Here is a 15,822-nt window from a genome sequence, read left to right as displayed (position 1 = left end):
CACACACCATTGTACACTAAGCACGTGACTCTCCTGCATTGGGCTAGTTTCAGAACTAGCCCAATCCATAATAAAAAAAAATGTTTAATTTCTAACAGTGCCCTGAAACATTTTGGTATGTGTCATCTGATGAGTTATGATCTTCATGTAGATGACAAATTGCCTGGAATGTTCACTCTGTGAGATGCGGTGCACCAGTTGAACCTATGTACGATTATCAGTAATTCCTACTGACCTCAACAGGAAGCAGCAGAGGTGTTTAACATGTATTTCTGTGTGACACAAGACACTTACATAAATAATGGATCAGTTGACCTTAACAGAGCCATGTGCATGTTATTCATTAGGCATTTAAAGTATAAACCAATGCAGATGCTTTTATCATATTCATGAATTGCTTTTAATGGTTCTTATTTTAATTAAAGGATATAGTCAGCTGAGACAGAAGACAAAACATGAAGAAAATGCCATTGTTCAGCAAGTCACATAAAAATCCGGCTGAGATTGTTAAAACTCTGAAGGACAACATGGCCCTGCTGGAAAGGCAGGACAAAAAAACTGAAAAGGTAAGATGGCAAACTTTGTATGGTCATGGAAAGAGAGATTTTCATCTGATGCACATCTATCTTTACTTGACCTGATAATGATTTTAAGTATGGTGCATGTTCATTCTCATTTGTCATGGGCTTGGTGATTGTAAATATTACATATTATTTTAGGCCAGTTTTAATTCCCTGGCCTTATATATAGTTCCATGTAAGCTTTTTATTGCTCCCATGTGCTCCTACTGGATGCATCTGCTGGCAGTCTAAAAGTTATAGGTCTCCAAATGAACCAAGCAGAGGTTACAGACCATAACTATGTAGCACTTTTTGGTGCTGCTGCATCTTTTGGTTTCATATTTTATAATAAATCAAGTAACCATTCTTGTAAGTTTTAAGAAGTCTCTAAGGCATTTTGTAATTGTGTGACATCAAATCACTTGTATGTATCACTTTTATAAATATGGCAACTACTCAGTGCTCAGTATGCATATACGGACAGTAAAATGTCACGGATTCCATTATGTTTATATATGGAACATTATATATGTCCCCTGCATGTTTTTACATGACAGTAAAATGTCACTGACCCCTGTATGTAAATATATGAGAACAGTACAGTTAACCCCCTTGATGTACATATGGGAACAATACATTTTCACTGACCCCAGCATGTAAATATGGGAATGGTAAAATGTCCCTGATCCTGTATATATGGGGATAGTTATTATTTGGGTTCTGGTGCTTGGGTTTGCTTTGGAAAAAGCTACATTTGTCTTTTCTTTTGGGTGTTTTATTACCTAACAAACTGTGGGATTTTTGCAAATGAGTTTCCTCACAATATTTCATTATATTAAATATTTCCCGCTTCTCTTTCATGGGATAACTATAACCCTGGAAATATGGGTTTATTGTTCTAGCAAATATAATCACTTTATATTATTTTTACATCTAAAACAAGTTGCAATAAGTCTTCATTTCCTATATTTAGTTTTTTTGGGATGATTTATTTGTTCTGCAGCTAAACTTATACTGCTGCCAAGTCAGAATGGGAGATGAATAGTAGAGCCTGAACTGAAAGATAAGCAATACAAATAATATTATGTTACTATTAGAAAATCAGACTCAAGAGAAGCAAAATAGAAAAGGAAACAGTTTTAAAAGCATAACAAAAAAAAGCGCACCATATGAAACTGCTTTACCCTTTCCCTTCTCCATTTCTAACATTTGGTATTTCAATGTGAACCTCCTCTATAAAGTTATATTTATACATACTTTACAAGTCTACCTATTTAGATTTAATTTCATAATTATTATAGATAACAATATCATGTAGCCATAACATTTGGATTACAAAAGTTAAGTTGGTCATAGACACTTTCAAACGATTTTCGGATTGTCCTGACAATTTTCGTACCATGTTGATCAGTCGTTTAGTCAATTGGACAGGTTAGAAGATTTCAGTTGGTCAACAAACTCTGCATGTATTGCCTCTCAGACAATATCAGTGGGTGACTGACACTACTATTTGTCGGACATAACTTCGTCTGATTTGTTATTTTTACTACTTTATTATGAACAGTTAGTTGTAGGTAGGTTGATAGCAATGAACAATAGATTGTCATACATTAGCATAAAATCTGCACATCTATGGCCAGCTTTACTCATCTGCATCATGTCTACTTTCCTTACCTCTCCCTTTTTTTGTTTCTTTTTTTCACTCCATTTCTTCCTTTCACCAAGACACACAGACCACTGTTCTACACCCACTGAAAAAAACTGCCAATGACAAGACACAGAAAGCATTGACACATTCAAAAACTATTGTAGTTCCATTTTGATACATTTATCTACAAATAATACATTTATTTTGTTACACATTTTGCTTATAAAGTTAATGTAGTCTATTATTCTTAGCTTGGCACACAACATATTCATAAGGAATAGACTGTTAATTCCCCATGAGCTATATTTTTAATTGCTAATCTTGTTGTTGTTAAATAATCAATGACCTTCACTTGCAATATTTAGCAAGGTTAGAGGCCTACTGTTCTTTTCTTCTCTTGTTACAGTTTAGAATAGACACTAACCACAAACATTCTCTTTACTCTGTAGTTGTCCCTACAAATTGACTTTTCAATGTATATGTATCCCTCTGTACAGACAGAAAACATAGAGCAAATCTGATTCAGATTGTCTCTTCGCACTTTAATTATTTCCCATTTCCCCCATTGTAATCACATGTTGCATCCCATCACCCCCAGTGTTAGGCCAAGTTAAATCCACTCATAAAAATCCAACTCCACTCTAAAAACATAGTCCAGAGGTGAAATTTTTAATACAACTAAATACTGTATATCTATTAGCGTACTGTAATGCAAATATTTTTACCCATCTGATATTAACTTGTTTGGTATTCTTCTAACAGGCCTCTGAAGAAGTGTCTAAATCTCTTCAAGCTACAAAAGAGATTTTGTGTGGGACAGGGGACAAAGAACCTCAGACAGAGACGGTGGCTCAGCTCGCACAAGAACTGTACAACAGTGGCTTGTTGGTTACTTTAATAGCCAACTTGCATCTCATAGATTTTGAGGTATGGTTCAAAAGCATTGACTTGGTAGCTTTTATTCATGCTGCCTTTGGCTCTCACACAGTTACGTCTTCTTAGATGTTTAGTTTAACACAGCTTTATGGAAAAATCCATAAATTAAAAGAACAAGCAAAAAAATGCTTCTTTCCAATTAGGCATGGTTATCGTAGGATAGGATCTAGGGAAGATGCAGTGTGTACGATGCTATTATTAATTATTCAATCAGCAGTTCTTCATTCCCCAGAATCTCCTGAGCTAAGACACAAATGAAATAAATCAGGGTTATGCCAATCTTTACCATATGAGAGTACCCCTTACATTTCCTGTTTCATTTATACTTCTATGGCATTAGAAGTCTTTTTTCCCCAGACAGAGCTCCCCACAGTGCTGATAATTAGTGCAAAAAAGACAGGCAAGACCTTTAACATAAAACTCCCAGTTAGCCGTTATCCATGAAAACATTGGGAGCTGAAGAGAAATGTTGCAGGCTTGAGATCTATGGGAAATTATGATTTATTTAAGTATATGACAAAATGAAATCGCATGATACATTTTATCAGCTTCTCTTATTTCCCTGTTAAATCCTCCCCCACCATCCAACTTTGTCCTGATGATATACCACTAACATTGTATTAAAGTGTATTTTAGACCATTCTAATAAACCACTATGCAGTACTGACCATATACACAATTATTTCATACACATTTAATAAAGGTTGTAGCGCTAGCATTAGCCTGTGCCTCTCCTAGATGCACTTTGAAGATGAGTTTGCTGCAGCATGAAAGCATTTCATTTGCTTATAAACGCAGTTCTACTTCAAGCTGCTTATATACTGGAACCACTTCACCATCTGGGACACTGTGAGCATAAAAAACTGTAATAAATCCAAGCCTAGAAATATTTTGTCAGCAATTTCTTACAGAACATTACAAAATCAATGAAGCAAGCAACAGAGATTTGCTGGCAGTCTTTATAAATGCATCATCCCAAATGTATATTTATTCCCCACCTTAATGACTTGATGGTGGAAGAAACTAAGGGGTATATTTATCAAAGAGTAAAGTCTGAGATCACAACAGTCTTCTAGAGTGATATTCCGCCACTCTCCATTCATTTCTATGGGATTTTTAAAAGCGTTTTTATCAGCCTAGGACTCTCTGACACATTGGTGTTGTGTATATAAAGGTAGATTTATTTTATTTTATTTAAAAAATTATTGATGGAAAAAAAAAAAGAGTATCAATGGGTGAAAGTCAAAATTCATTCTTTGATAAATATGCCTTTAAAATGCCATAGAAATGGATGGAAAGAGGCGTTATTTCACTGGACGATCTTTAACTTCACTCTTTGATAAATATACCCCATAGAGTTCCCTCCTCTCATTCCCTACACATCCCCTACCTTAACTTATTTTTTTACCCACGTATGGCCCTGGCATTCTCTTATGGACGTGCATTTGTAATAATGAAATGTTTGTAAGCGGGATTGATGTTTCAGGCGTGTAAGCAAATGTGTAATAAATTAGGAAAGTGTAGGATTAACAAGTAACAGTAATGCTGCAAATTGTAAATGTATTCGCTGTTGCATAAATAAAGATTATAGGATTAAGCTAGTGGCACCAAGGCTTTATAATCCAGCAGTTAAATGCAAAAAATAGCAAGGGACAGAGAGATTCTGCTTTCTGTAACCGTTACAATTACAAATAATTTTAAAATCACAGAAAATTTGAACTCATGTATACAGGAAATTTGCTACTGCTTTCTTTCACCTGAAATCCATTCCTTGTGTCTGCTCTCAGGCTGACGCTATGTCTGTCGGTGTACTAGCAGGAAGTAGAGGAAGGGAGACAGACCCCTTTGGCTTTTCACCATCTGTATAGAAAACACAAGCGGAGTAGAGCTGCTCTCCAGCCTGTGTGCCTCAGCCTTAATACTACTTTGCTCAAGAAAGCAAAGAAACAGAAGTGTCCTTTTTTTTTTATCAAGCTGATTGCTGACTATCGAAACTATGTGTCACAATCCAGGTCTTAAATTTTCATAAAGTGACCAGTAATCCGTAGTGATATGCAGGGCGGCGGGTTTGGCCCGACCTTGCACTCTTCTTCTCGTCAAATGCCGACTTCCGGGTTCGTCTTTTATAGACGCTGCACCTGCTCACCCCGCCCCTTTTGTGACATCAACGGTGGTGTGGGTCTATAAAAGCAGCCCGGAAGCACCGATGCGGGCATGCACGGGCTAAGGGAGGGCAAATCCCGACCCGCACATCACTATAATACAGGTAAGGGACCTGTTATCCAGAATGCTTCCAGATAATGGATCTTTATGTGATTTGGATCTTCATACTGTAAATCTACCATAAAATCATGTAAAGAGTAAATAAACCCAATAGGCTGGTTTTGCTTCCAATAAGGATTAATTATATCTTAGTTTGGAGCAAGTACAAGCTACTGTTTTACTATCACAGAGTTATCACAGAGAAAAAATATATAATTTTTTAAAATTTGGATTATTTGGATAAAATAGAGTCTGTATGAGACGGCCTTTGTGTTATTTGGAACTTTCTGTATACTGGGTTTCCAGATAATGGATTCCATACATGAACTGACACGTATTCTTGCTTTTCAGTAAAGAACTGGAGTTATGTACTCTGTATATTGAAGTGGTTTCAGCCAGATACGATCCTATAACAACCATGGATGTGGCAGTACTACACTGGTCTAATATTAATCATAAAACAGAAAAACAAAAGATTTGACTCCTTTTTCATACAACTAAAACTTTTGTTTTGAGAGTTTGGCTCAATACCATGTTTCCCCCCAAGATGAGGATTAAAGCAAATTCCTTGATATTCTGTGATATCGTTTTTGTCTTGTCATTTTATGATAAACAGGTCTTAGTTATGTCATCTCCAACATCTGGAGAAGCATCAATTAAACTGATCTAGGCCATGCACCGTGCAAAATAAACGCTTCAGCATTCACCAAAATGTTTTGAGGAGGATTCTGTGTAATGATGGCATTGATGTTTCCAATAAGTATGATACTAGTTGCTCTTTACTGGTCACATTACTCTCGGGGAATATATTGATTTCCTGTCTAAGCCGTCAAGAATAGCATTTCTCTGGTACAGTCAAAAACGTTGCTTCTGGCCTGCTGCTATTTTCAGTATTCACACAAGCTGCACTTCCATTGATTGTTCTAGTGACCGCTGCCATGTCGGAGCTACAGGAAGAGATATGTCAGCTCAATCAGACTTTTAAGAGTAGTGCAAACATTATAGTGGATGTTGCAGTTGTGTGCCCATTGGCATGCCTGGTGCTGGACCAACTTTCTATGAAATGAACCCTCATATCTGATACTATACTTGTGTAGCGCTATAGTAACTAGAGTGGCACCGTCTCTACTATGAGCTTACTTTCATATACATATTTGTGCCACGGATGAGACCTTTTTCTCAGTAGGAAGCCCTCGCAACGGTGTGGAGTCAGGGTGTAGTGCAACTGTAACAAAGTTCTTATGCACAAGAATTGGGCGCCAGTGGCTCTTTTATGCTTAACCATAGAACTGAGTTTATTTACAGGATAATCCACAAAGGAGTACATAGGACATATAGCATAAAGGATAGCATATACTCACAATACTAGAGAACAGCTGGATCCCTGCAGACAAGGGAACATTTCAGCAGTAGTTAAACAGCAATTGAGAAAGTACACCCAGCTTTCAGCCTGTGCCCTAAGTGGAACCCAGGGAATCTCTACATCCCTAAATCTATGCACTTAGTCCCTACTTCTGGGTTATTAGTACCCGGGATCTTAATCCCTCTGACCCTCCTCATCGGAGACTATAGCTATCCACTTTACTAGGAACGAAGCACCTAGGTTCCACTACCCATTCCCTCCCTGCTTGGTAAGGGCTAAAGTAATGGGCCAGAGCACATGGTTACCTAGACCTTTAAACTACAGCACAGTGTCATCTACAGTACACTGTGAGAACAACAGGGGCTTAGTTTAAGGCAGGGCATCGACAAAAGTCCCCATTAGGACCCATTTAGGAGTCTACCATACTGAGGATTTGCCTGCCAGTATTAACTTGGGGTGGCTATTTTACACATCCCTACATTTGCATTGTAAAAGTAGTTTAAAAGAAGAGTGTGAACTTACTAAATGTATGTATAGATGTAGAAACAGACAAGTATGAGAAAGAGACCAATAAAGAATTCATACAGAGACTCAAGGTTTTATTTATGAGTGGGTGCAAGTGCACTTGCAGATACAACAGATACACAAAGGGGCTTCTGCTATGAGGATTAGGCAGACACATCCACACATGATTTCGGGATACATTAAATAAATGCCATAAAACAGTGTATGCTGTGTGTAGAATGTATTTTGTATTGATTATAGTTTTTTTTTAACTCAATTTCCTCTTTGGACTTATATAGACTATAGACCACACAGACAGTCACATTAGTTACTTATTTACTGATCTTGACATTCTAAATGCCAATTACTTGTCAACTTGATATTCTGTTTATATACAGATGTACTTTCTACCTGGTTCTTCCTGTAGGAAATTCGGGTAGGGAAATGCAGGTTATAAATTAATTTTGGATTCAGCCAAACCCCTGAATCTCTTGTGAAAGATTTGGCTGAATACAAAAATGAATCCGAACCCTAATTTGCATATGCAAATGAGGGGAGGGGAAACAAGTGCATACAGTTAAAAATGTTTGTTTCTTCTTTTGTGACAAAAAGTCATGTGATTTTAAGGATTTGGATTCGGTTCAGATTCGCCTGAATCCTGCTGAAAAAGACAGAATCCTGGCCGAATACCAAACGGAATCCTGGAACTAGAAGAACCAGCTGTGCCGCACCCTGTAACAACATGCTTATCCATGTTAGGTGGTCCATTCTTTCAAGCAAAGCCATCACATGTCACTCATTTAAAACCTTCTGACTCTTTGGGATTCATTGAGTAGAATAATTAGACTCATGGGAAAGAGAAGCATAAATCACATTTATTATATAACACTCCGCAGTTCTATTCATCCAGATAAAGTGTGATTCATATGTCCCAAATACCAAAGGTTATTTAATAGACAAGATCTATCCTTGTGCAAGGTCCGTGTGTGCCAATTGTTTCCATGGGAATGTATATGGATACCTGCATGATTTGCAGCATTAAATGAATTGAATTTGCTACAGATGGAAGTATGCTGCCCTGTTTGTCATGAAGTCGTTTGTATTGAAATGAAATGTTGACTTGTGGTGCCTAAACCTGGCACATTACTAGTGATTGAAGGAAACCATGACACTCTATCTCTGTTCACAGGCAATATATCCTCATTAAAGGGACACCAAGACTAATGTAGTTTATATAAATACGCTGCTGTGTATCCTTGGGTCTTGATATTCATGTTGAAATAAGGCTAAATGGCACAAGTTAAACAGCAGGTAGACCATAAACTCTGTAGAATACAATGGGTTTAGTTCCTACACAGGAATCCTAACTCATTCTACAGAATTATTCTTCTATGTAACCTGTGCCTTTTTTCCTTTTTTAAAACTATAGTAGTGTTTCTGATACAACCACACCAGTTTTACAGTGCAGGGAAACACTACATTATATTTAGGGATGCACCGAATCCAGGATTCGGCCTTTTTTAGCATGATTCAGATTCTGCCTTTTTCAGCAGGATTTGGATTCGCCCGAATCCTTCTGCCTGGCTGAACCGAATCCGAATTTGCATATGTAAATTAGAGACAGGAAAGGAAATCGTGTGACTTTTTGTCACAAAACAAGGAAGTAAAAAATGTTTTCCCGTTCCCACCTCTAATTTGCATATGCAAATTAGGATTTGGATTCGGTTCAGTATTTGGCTGAATCTTTTGCAAAGGATTCGGGGGTTCGGCCAAATGAAAAAAAGTGGATGTTGGAAAATTGCTTGTACGAGTATCATGGTTTGTGTAGAAACTAAATGTTCATGTTAAAAAGGGGGTTATATTTTCAAATTAAATGTTCCCCTTTCTTTCTGCAGGGCAAGAAAGATGTATCTCAGATATTCAACAACATCCTGAGAAGACAGATTGGCACTCGGAGTCCCACTGTGGAGTATATCAGTTCCCATCAACATATTCTTTTTATACTACTCAAAGAGTAAGTTTCTGAAAATCTTAGTGGGATTTCTATAGTGATAAATCAAATCAACGGGACTTGAAGACGTTTCTTTAGTCATAAGACTGTCTTTCTCTATTCAGAAACTCTACAATAGTTTATATAAACGAGCTGCTGTGTAGCCATGGGGGCAGCCATTCAAGCTCAGTATACATGGTAGGTAACAGATAAGTTCTGTAGAATCCCATTGTTTACTATAGAGCGTATCTGTTATCTGCTGTGTATCCTGTGCCCTTTCTCAGCTTTGAATGGCTGCCCCTACGTTACACAGCAGCTTGTTTATACAAACTATTGTAGTGTTTCTAAAGCAAACACACCAGTTGAATCAGTGCAGCACAACTGTACATTATATTGTCATTACTTTAAAACATGTTAATTCCTTTAAATAAATGGAAGCCCAGAGCCTTTCCCGGGCGGCCTAGCCCTCACCATTTCTGGGTATGCATTCTGGGTTAATCCCTTTGGTTTTCCATTTATTGTTAAACTAATTTACAGGCCCGGAGAGTATATTCAAGCTCATGTAATGCTCACTGCTCCTGGATTTTCCCATTGGTTCACCACCTAGTGGTAGCTCTTTGGAAACTGCAGGGGAATACTCAGGCCAGAGCTTTTCCAACTCTCACTGTTGAGAGTTTTCTGAATAGGGAGGGATATGAGATCAAGTTGCATTTCCCTAGCGGCGGACCCTGTATATTTGACATAATCTCAGTAATAAATTCAGCCACCATTGCTATATGAAATATGTACAGATCTGACTGCCAATAGCCTTCTCTTCTAGTTATCATTTACGCATTGCAAAGCAATAGTCCTGTTTCATGGCAAGCCTGTACCAAGTATTTTGGTTCGCTTTATCTATTCAGTAAATTAACATATAAGTATTGTTTGCCAACATAGCTGACCAGTCACGACTTCCACCTGTTGAAAAACCCAGCAGACAAAAAACCAACTTTATCGCCTTCTTAGTAAAAAGTAGCAGTTGAAAAGTGGGATAGTTAATATTTTATTGCATTCTTAATATTTTATAGGCTCCGTTTCCACCCAGCATTTTTGCTGAGATACAGAGTTTCATGTTTGTTGTTGGTATAGATGCCAACTCTGACTATCTCCAGGTATTGAGAGTCTTATCAGGCCAGGTATTTTCCTTAGTCTGGGAATCTATAGACCTCAACAGTGAAAGAATATGTTCAAAAGGCCATGTTTAAGTTTTTTCTAACTTCTAAAATTGATCAGGGACATTGGTGTGACATTACTGCTTGGCATGTGCAGTGAGATGGAATTTGTAAATGGCACTTTCATAGCAGGGACAGCAACCTAGGTTTGCTCATAAACTGCAATAAAATATACTATTAATCTTTGCCAGCCTAGTTATTCCACAAGCTCTGTCAAATTTATATGTGTAGATAGATGTGCAGTACAGTCCAGCTTCTTCATCCTCATTAGACTGTGATGTGAAAACCTTTATTCTAACTGTCTGCTGTACATTGTAGAATCTATGTTGCAATAGACACATGAGTATACACATGAGTGCAATGAACAGGGCTTTTGTCAAATATACTTTTTGCCTTTTGTATTAATCCAAAACAAAATACCTTAGGGCAATGACACATGGTTAGTGTTATAGTATCAATAAGTAGCCTGACACATCTATGTTCCCTATGTTGTTTTGATTTTTTCTGTGTGTATTTTAGCAAAGATATTTCCTATTTTCAAGTTAAGATCTAGTCCTTCAAGTTAAGATCTGGGCCCTATATATTACAACCCTTAATAAATAACATTTCTTTCTTACCCAGCCTGGAGAGGGGTGCATTTGGGAATTGGCGGACCTTTGAGAGGAGAACAACGAGACTTAGCGATCTTTTGGAAAAAAATAAATTGATCCCTTTAATCGAAATTCAAAAGAAATGGGGGAAACAGGCTAGGGACGTATGGAACTATCGCCAATTACAAAATTACTTCTATAAATATAGAGAGGAAGAATGGGACAGGGAACTGACCAAATGGGAACTATCACTGGAAAGTAAAGAGGTCCCTAATAAAGTAGTATCAAACACATATAAGCTCTTAATATCAAATATCTCTTTGGACAAAGATACAGTTCTCAGGGAATGGGAAAAAGACTTGGGTATTGAGATCCCCTTTGAGATGTGGAAAAAGATTGTGATACAAGCCCATAAATCATCTAAAGCCGTAAGAGTGAGGGAAATGAACTTTAAAATAATTTCTAGATGGCATCTTACTCCAACTAGGTTGAATAAGATGTTTCCCGCACATACAGATCTTTGCTGGAGATGCGGTAAGGAGAAGGGGTCACATAAGCATATATGGTGCAAGTGTAACGAACTGCAAGATTATTGGGGTAAAATCTTCAAAGCAGTAAAAGAAATAACTAACTTCGATTTGTCATTGGATAATGCCCCCTTGATCTTGCTAAGTTTTGATATGGATAATAAAGGTCTATTAAGGGACCCTCTTACCTTACACCTGTTGGAGGCGGCTAGGTCAATAATCCCAAGACACTGGAAGCAGAGGGGCCCATTAAGCAGCATGGAGTGGCAGCGAGAGGTAGAGCATATCAGAAAAATGGAAGAAATAACACACATTATTCACAATAAGAGTAATAGATACTGGGAAGTCTGGGGACCATGGGTTAGATACCTAAACAAACAGAGTTAAAAGGGAGGTTAGTAGAATAGAAATATAGGGAGAATCCTTAGTAGCAAGGAAAGGAACGTACCGGGGAGGGGGTTAGGGAGGTAACCGAAATAATAAAGGCAATAACCAGCTTACGTAACCCTAAAAGGCTCGATATATGGCCTGTGGGTGTGATAGCGAAGGTCAGAGGTACCCAGGTGCGAGTTAATTAGGGTCCCATATACCCCTATATACCCTTATATACTTTTACTTTACTCTTTTATTCTTTTTTTTTCTTTTCTCTTCTTCTCTTTTTATTTGTTTATTTGTTTATGTTTGTGGTACTGTATTGTATTTGAAAAAAAACCTGTTAAAATAAATTTAAAAAAAAAAAAAAAAAAAAAAAAGATCTAGTCCTTCTTCTGATCTTGCAGCACTGCAGAACCAAAGCCAATATAATTCCCCCCTTCCTACTGTAAAACAGCTTGGTAATTTTCCATTGTGCTACATATAAGTTTGTGCATTACAACCCTATGCAATTCCGTGTTACTTATAATTACACGTTATCTGCCATCAGGACATTTATATGGCACTATTTTCAGCCCACTCTTTTTAGAAAAGCAATTACAGCCTTCTAGCGTTGTCAGTTTTTATTGTACTTAAATCCATTCCCATTTGCCTACGTGATTCCTGTATGTAATTATCATTTGAACTGCCATAGTATAGTAACATAACACAGTTAGTCATCAGGGTTGGGGAAAAGTCCATTAAGTTGAACTTTTCAGTGATGTCTTGCTGAGGCTGTTCCTCAAACCACTACATTTCCCCAACCATAGGACTGTCAGTGTGCTTTGCCAAATCTAGAACATGCACAGATAGTCTAGAACCCTACAGCTGCTACAGCTTCTTTCACTAAATATGTAAATATTCTACATTTCTTTGAGCATATTGACTGTTTCATTTTATGTTTGTTTTTTTGCATGAAATACACATTGACATGTGGCAATTTTGCATATTGTGAGCAGAAACTGTATAGTTATTGTGAGTTAATAGGTGAAAAGGTGTGGTTTGCCTTTAGTTTGTTCCTAGAGGAAGATGTAAGCTCTAGGGTCTTTGTCATAGAACTGGGAATATGTTTTCTCAGTTCAGAGAATCTGGGTGAGTTCCATAGGAAAGTTGTCCTTAGGAAAGGTATGTCATTGTGATTAGAATACTAGGGTGATCTCTCTGATCAGGACACAGAGCAGAAAGGCTACCTGTCTGTGGAAGAAACTCCCAGTGGGGCAGTGGAACTGTCTGCCAAGACAAGCTGCGGAAACGAGCTACTGAGAGAGTAAAAATAAAGGTGAAACCCCAAAAATCAGAAAGAGTACGGGGTTGACTTCAAAAGCATCTTTGTTTTGCTGGAAGTCCACAAGGGGCCCAACATAGGGCCAGATTCAATTCAGTGAGGAAAGGGTTTATCAAATGAAAAATGTCTCTGCAACAACATCTGTTGTGTATCCTACCTAATATATTCATGGGTGCTACCATATTGTCTGTCTCCGGTGAAGCCAACCGAGCAGTATCTAGTGCCCACACCATCATCTTATAAGTTCCTTTTCAAAATAAATAACTCATTTATTAAATAAATAACCAATTGATTTTGCCCCCAAGAAATTGGAAATCATTTTACCGGATAAACAAAGCCCGTTAAACATAATACTTTATTACAAATGGAACATACAAGGGTTGTGTCCTAAAAGCATTCATGTGTGGCATCGCCTGAAGTTAGTGGGACCCAGAGCAAAACATTGTTTCATGATCTCTAAACCTTGGGAAGAAATGAACTGTAATCGCATGCCTATAATGTAACTGCTCATGATTCAGTACCCACACTTTCCCCCCTATTATCTGCATTAATGGTGACACTGGCGTAACTAGAAATTTCTGTTTTAGGGACCCCTAAAGTTTGAGAATAAAATATAGTTCAGCCAGTGACCCATTAAGCCCCAAGTGTAACATCAAGTAAATATGTTTCTAAAGGTCCGTTATATAGTTCTATGTTCCTGCAGAATGATGTTTAATGTGTAGAAATATTCCTAACTGACTTGATGTGGATATCCAAGGTGATTAATACATTTGGCTACCCACTGCCTGGATATGCCCCCCAGTGACATCACATTATGCCCAACTGGCCCAATGCCGGCTTCTTGTCACACAGCAGTGGGGCTAATGCATGTGGTAATACTGTAGGCAGAAAGCAGGGTGCACCAGTAACAGTCTGGAGCAAAGAAGAAAAACAAAAGAAAATAATTTACATTTAATTTAACGAAATACACATTTTTTATGTCCACATTCTTACACTTTTCTCCTGCTTGATGTTTCTTTCAAGGTATGAATCCCCACAAGTTGCACTGCATTGTGGGATTATGCTGCGAGAATGCGTCCGTCACGAGCCCCTTGCCAAAGTCGTTCTTTACTCAGAGCAGTTCGGGGACTTCTTTAAGTATGTGGAAATGTCAACATTCGACATAGCTTCCGATGCCTTTGCTACATTTAAGGTAAATTATTTAATGCCCTTTCACTGTTCATACAGAATGAAAACAGATCTCTCACCACGTTTAGCTTTTCAAGAAGTGCCATAAGCAAAGCAGCTTTTCTCATCGTCACCTTGTACTACTGAAGTTACAGCAATTATACAACAGATTTGCTCTAATCTTATGTTTAAAGAATTAAATATTATATTACAAATATAAAACGTCTGTGGCGTGTTAACCAAATAAACAAATAGGCAGTAGTATCTGCTTGTAGGGTTTTCCACACATTATATTCTGTCTGTTGACAATATATAATTTACAGTATATTGCTCTGTATTATAGTGGATAATGTACCCCCTACTGTAATTTAAAAAGATATTATAGAACACCGAGTTACCTGACCATATAAAAACACAGACCTATGATTTTACAGCACTTTTTACAAAATAATAGTCGCTTATGTAAGGCTTTTACAGGTGAAAGGCAGTGTACAAGGGCAGAACGTACTAGACATAAGTTATAAATGGCACGTTTATGAAAACGCAGGAGTGCGCAGTTTATATAGTGAATAAAGTGAGGAGTTCCATGAGCAAATAAAAGCACGAGACCGAAGGCCATGGAACTCCAAACTCTGGGGTAGACTTCAGATCAGAAATCTATAGTAGAAGCCGTCTAAAATAGCTTACAATTTAATAAACTTATTGCATACAGTGATGTTAGGGCATTGTCGCATATGGACTTTCTTAAAGGGGAACTATCGCGAAAATGTTTCTCTTCATTCTCTCTTCATGCAGGAGTTGGGTGTCAGATATTGATTGACAGTTACTGGAATGAGTTATTTGAGTGAGCTCCAATACATCTGCTGGGAAAGGAAGCCCCCTTATAAGATCTAACTGTCAGTGAATATCTGACACCCAACTGCTGCATGAAGACAGAATGAAGAGAACAGGATAGCGAAGATAAACTTGATTATTTCAGAATTTAATTAATTTATTGTATTTACAAAGTTCCTTATTTCAGTATGATGAAGCTCATATTCCATTTTTATTTTCTCAATAATTCCCCTTTAAGACAAGAAGTGATGACAAAATGTCTAGGTTTATGTTATGGTGTGGGAAATGTATTGAAGTCTGGCTCTGCAGAACTAGGACATCTGCATCTCTGGAATGTGAGAGAGTTGCACAGACACAACTCCCTGAAAATCACAGGCGCTAGTACATTTCATAGAAATAAGCTTTGTAGCACTAAAGGTTACCATGCAAGGCTGACTTTATCTAGGAAAGAGCTGATAGACCCTGTAGAATATAATAGATTCATTACTAAATATTTGATGTGTGAGGATAAGGTTGCATTGATAAGTTCAGCAA

The 15,822-nt window shown here is 37.6% G+C and overlaps 1 protein-coding gene across 5 annotated transcripts in view; it reads left to right on the top strand.

Moving 5' to 3' along the window:
* The window catches only part of cab39l.S (calcium binding protein 39 like S homeolog), a 59,650-nt gene that overhangs the window by 30,362 nt on the left and 13,466 nt on the right, over positions 1-15,822 (top strand). For all 5 annotated transcript variants that reach the window (XM_018250183.2, XM_018250186.2, XM_041584479.1 and 2 more), the window contains exons 2-5: positions 426-566; positions 2,971-3,135; positions 9,169-9,287; positions 14,311-14,479. In XM_018250183.2, coding sequence (XP_018105672.1) covers positions 456-566; positions 2,971-3,135; positions 9,169-9,287; positions 14,311-14,479 — 564 coding nt within the window. In that variant the 5' untranslated portion in view covers positions 426-455. The remainder of the gene's footprint in view (positions 1-425; positions 567-2,970; positions 3,136-9,168; positions 9,288-14,310; positions 14,480-15,822) is intronic.

The sequence above is a fragment of the Xenopus laevis genome, chromosome 2S, assembly GCF_017654675.1.
Source record: "Xenopus laevis strain J_2021 chromosome 2S, Xenopus_laevis_v10.1, whole genome shotgun sequence".
NCBI classification, from domain to species: Eukaryota; Metazoa; Chordata; class Amphibia; order Anura; family Pipidae; genus Xenopus; species Xenopus laevis.
Note: the sequence above shows the minus strand (reverse complement) of the source record. Positions and strands in the feature narration are given on the sequence as shown.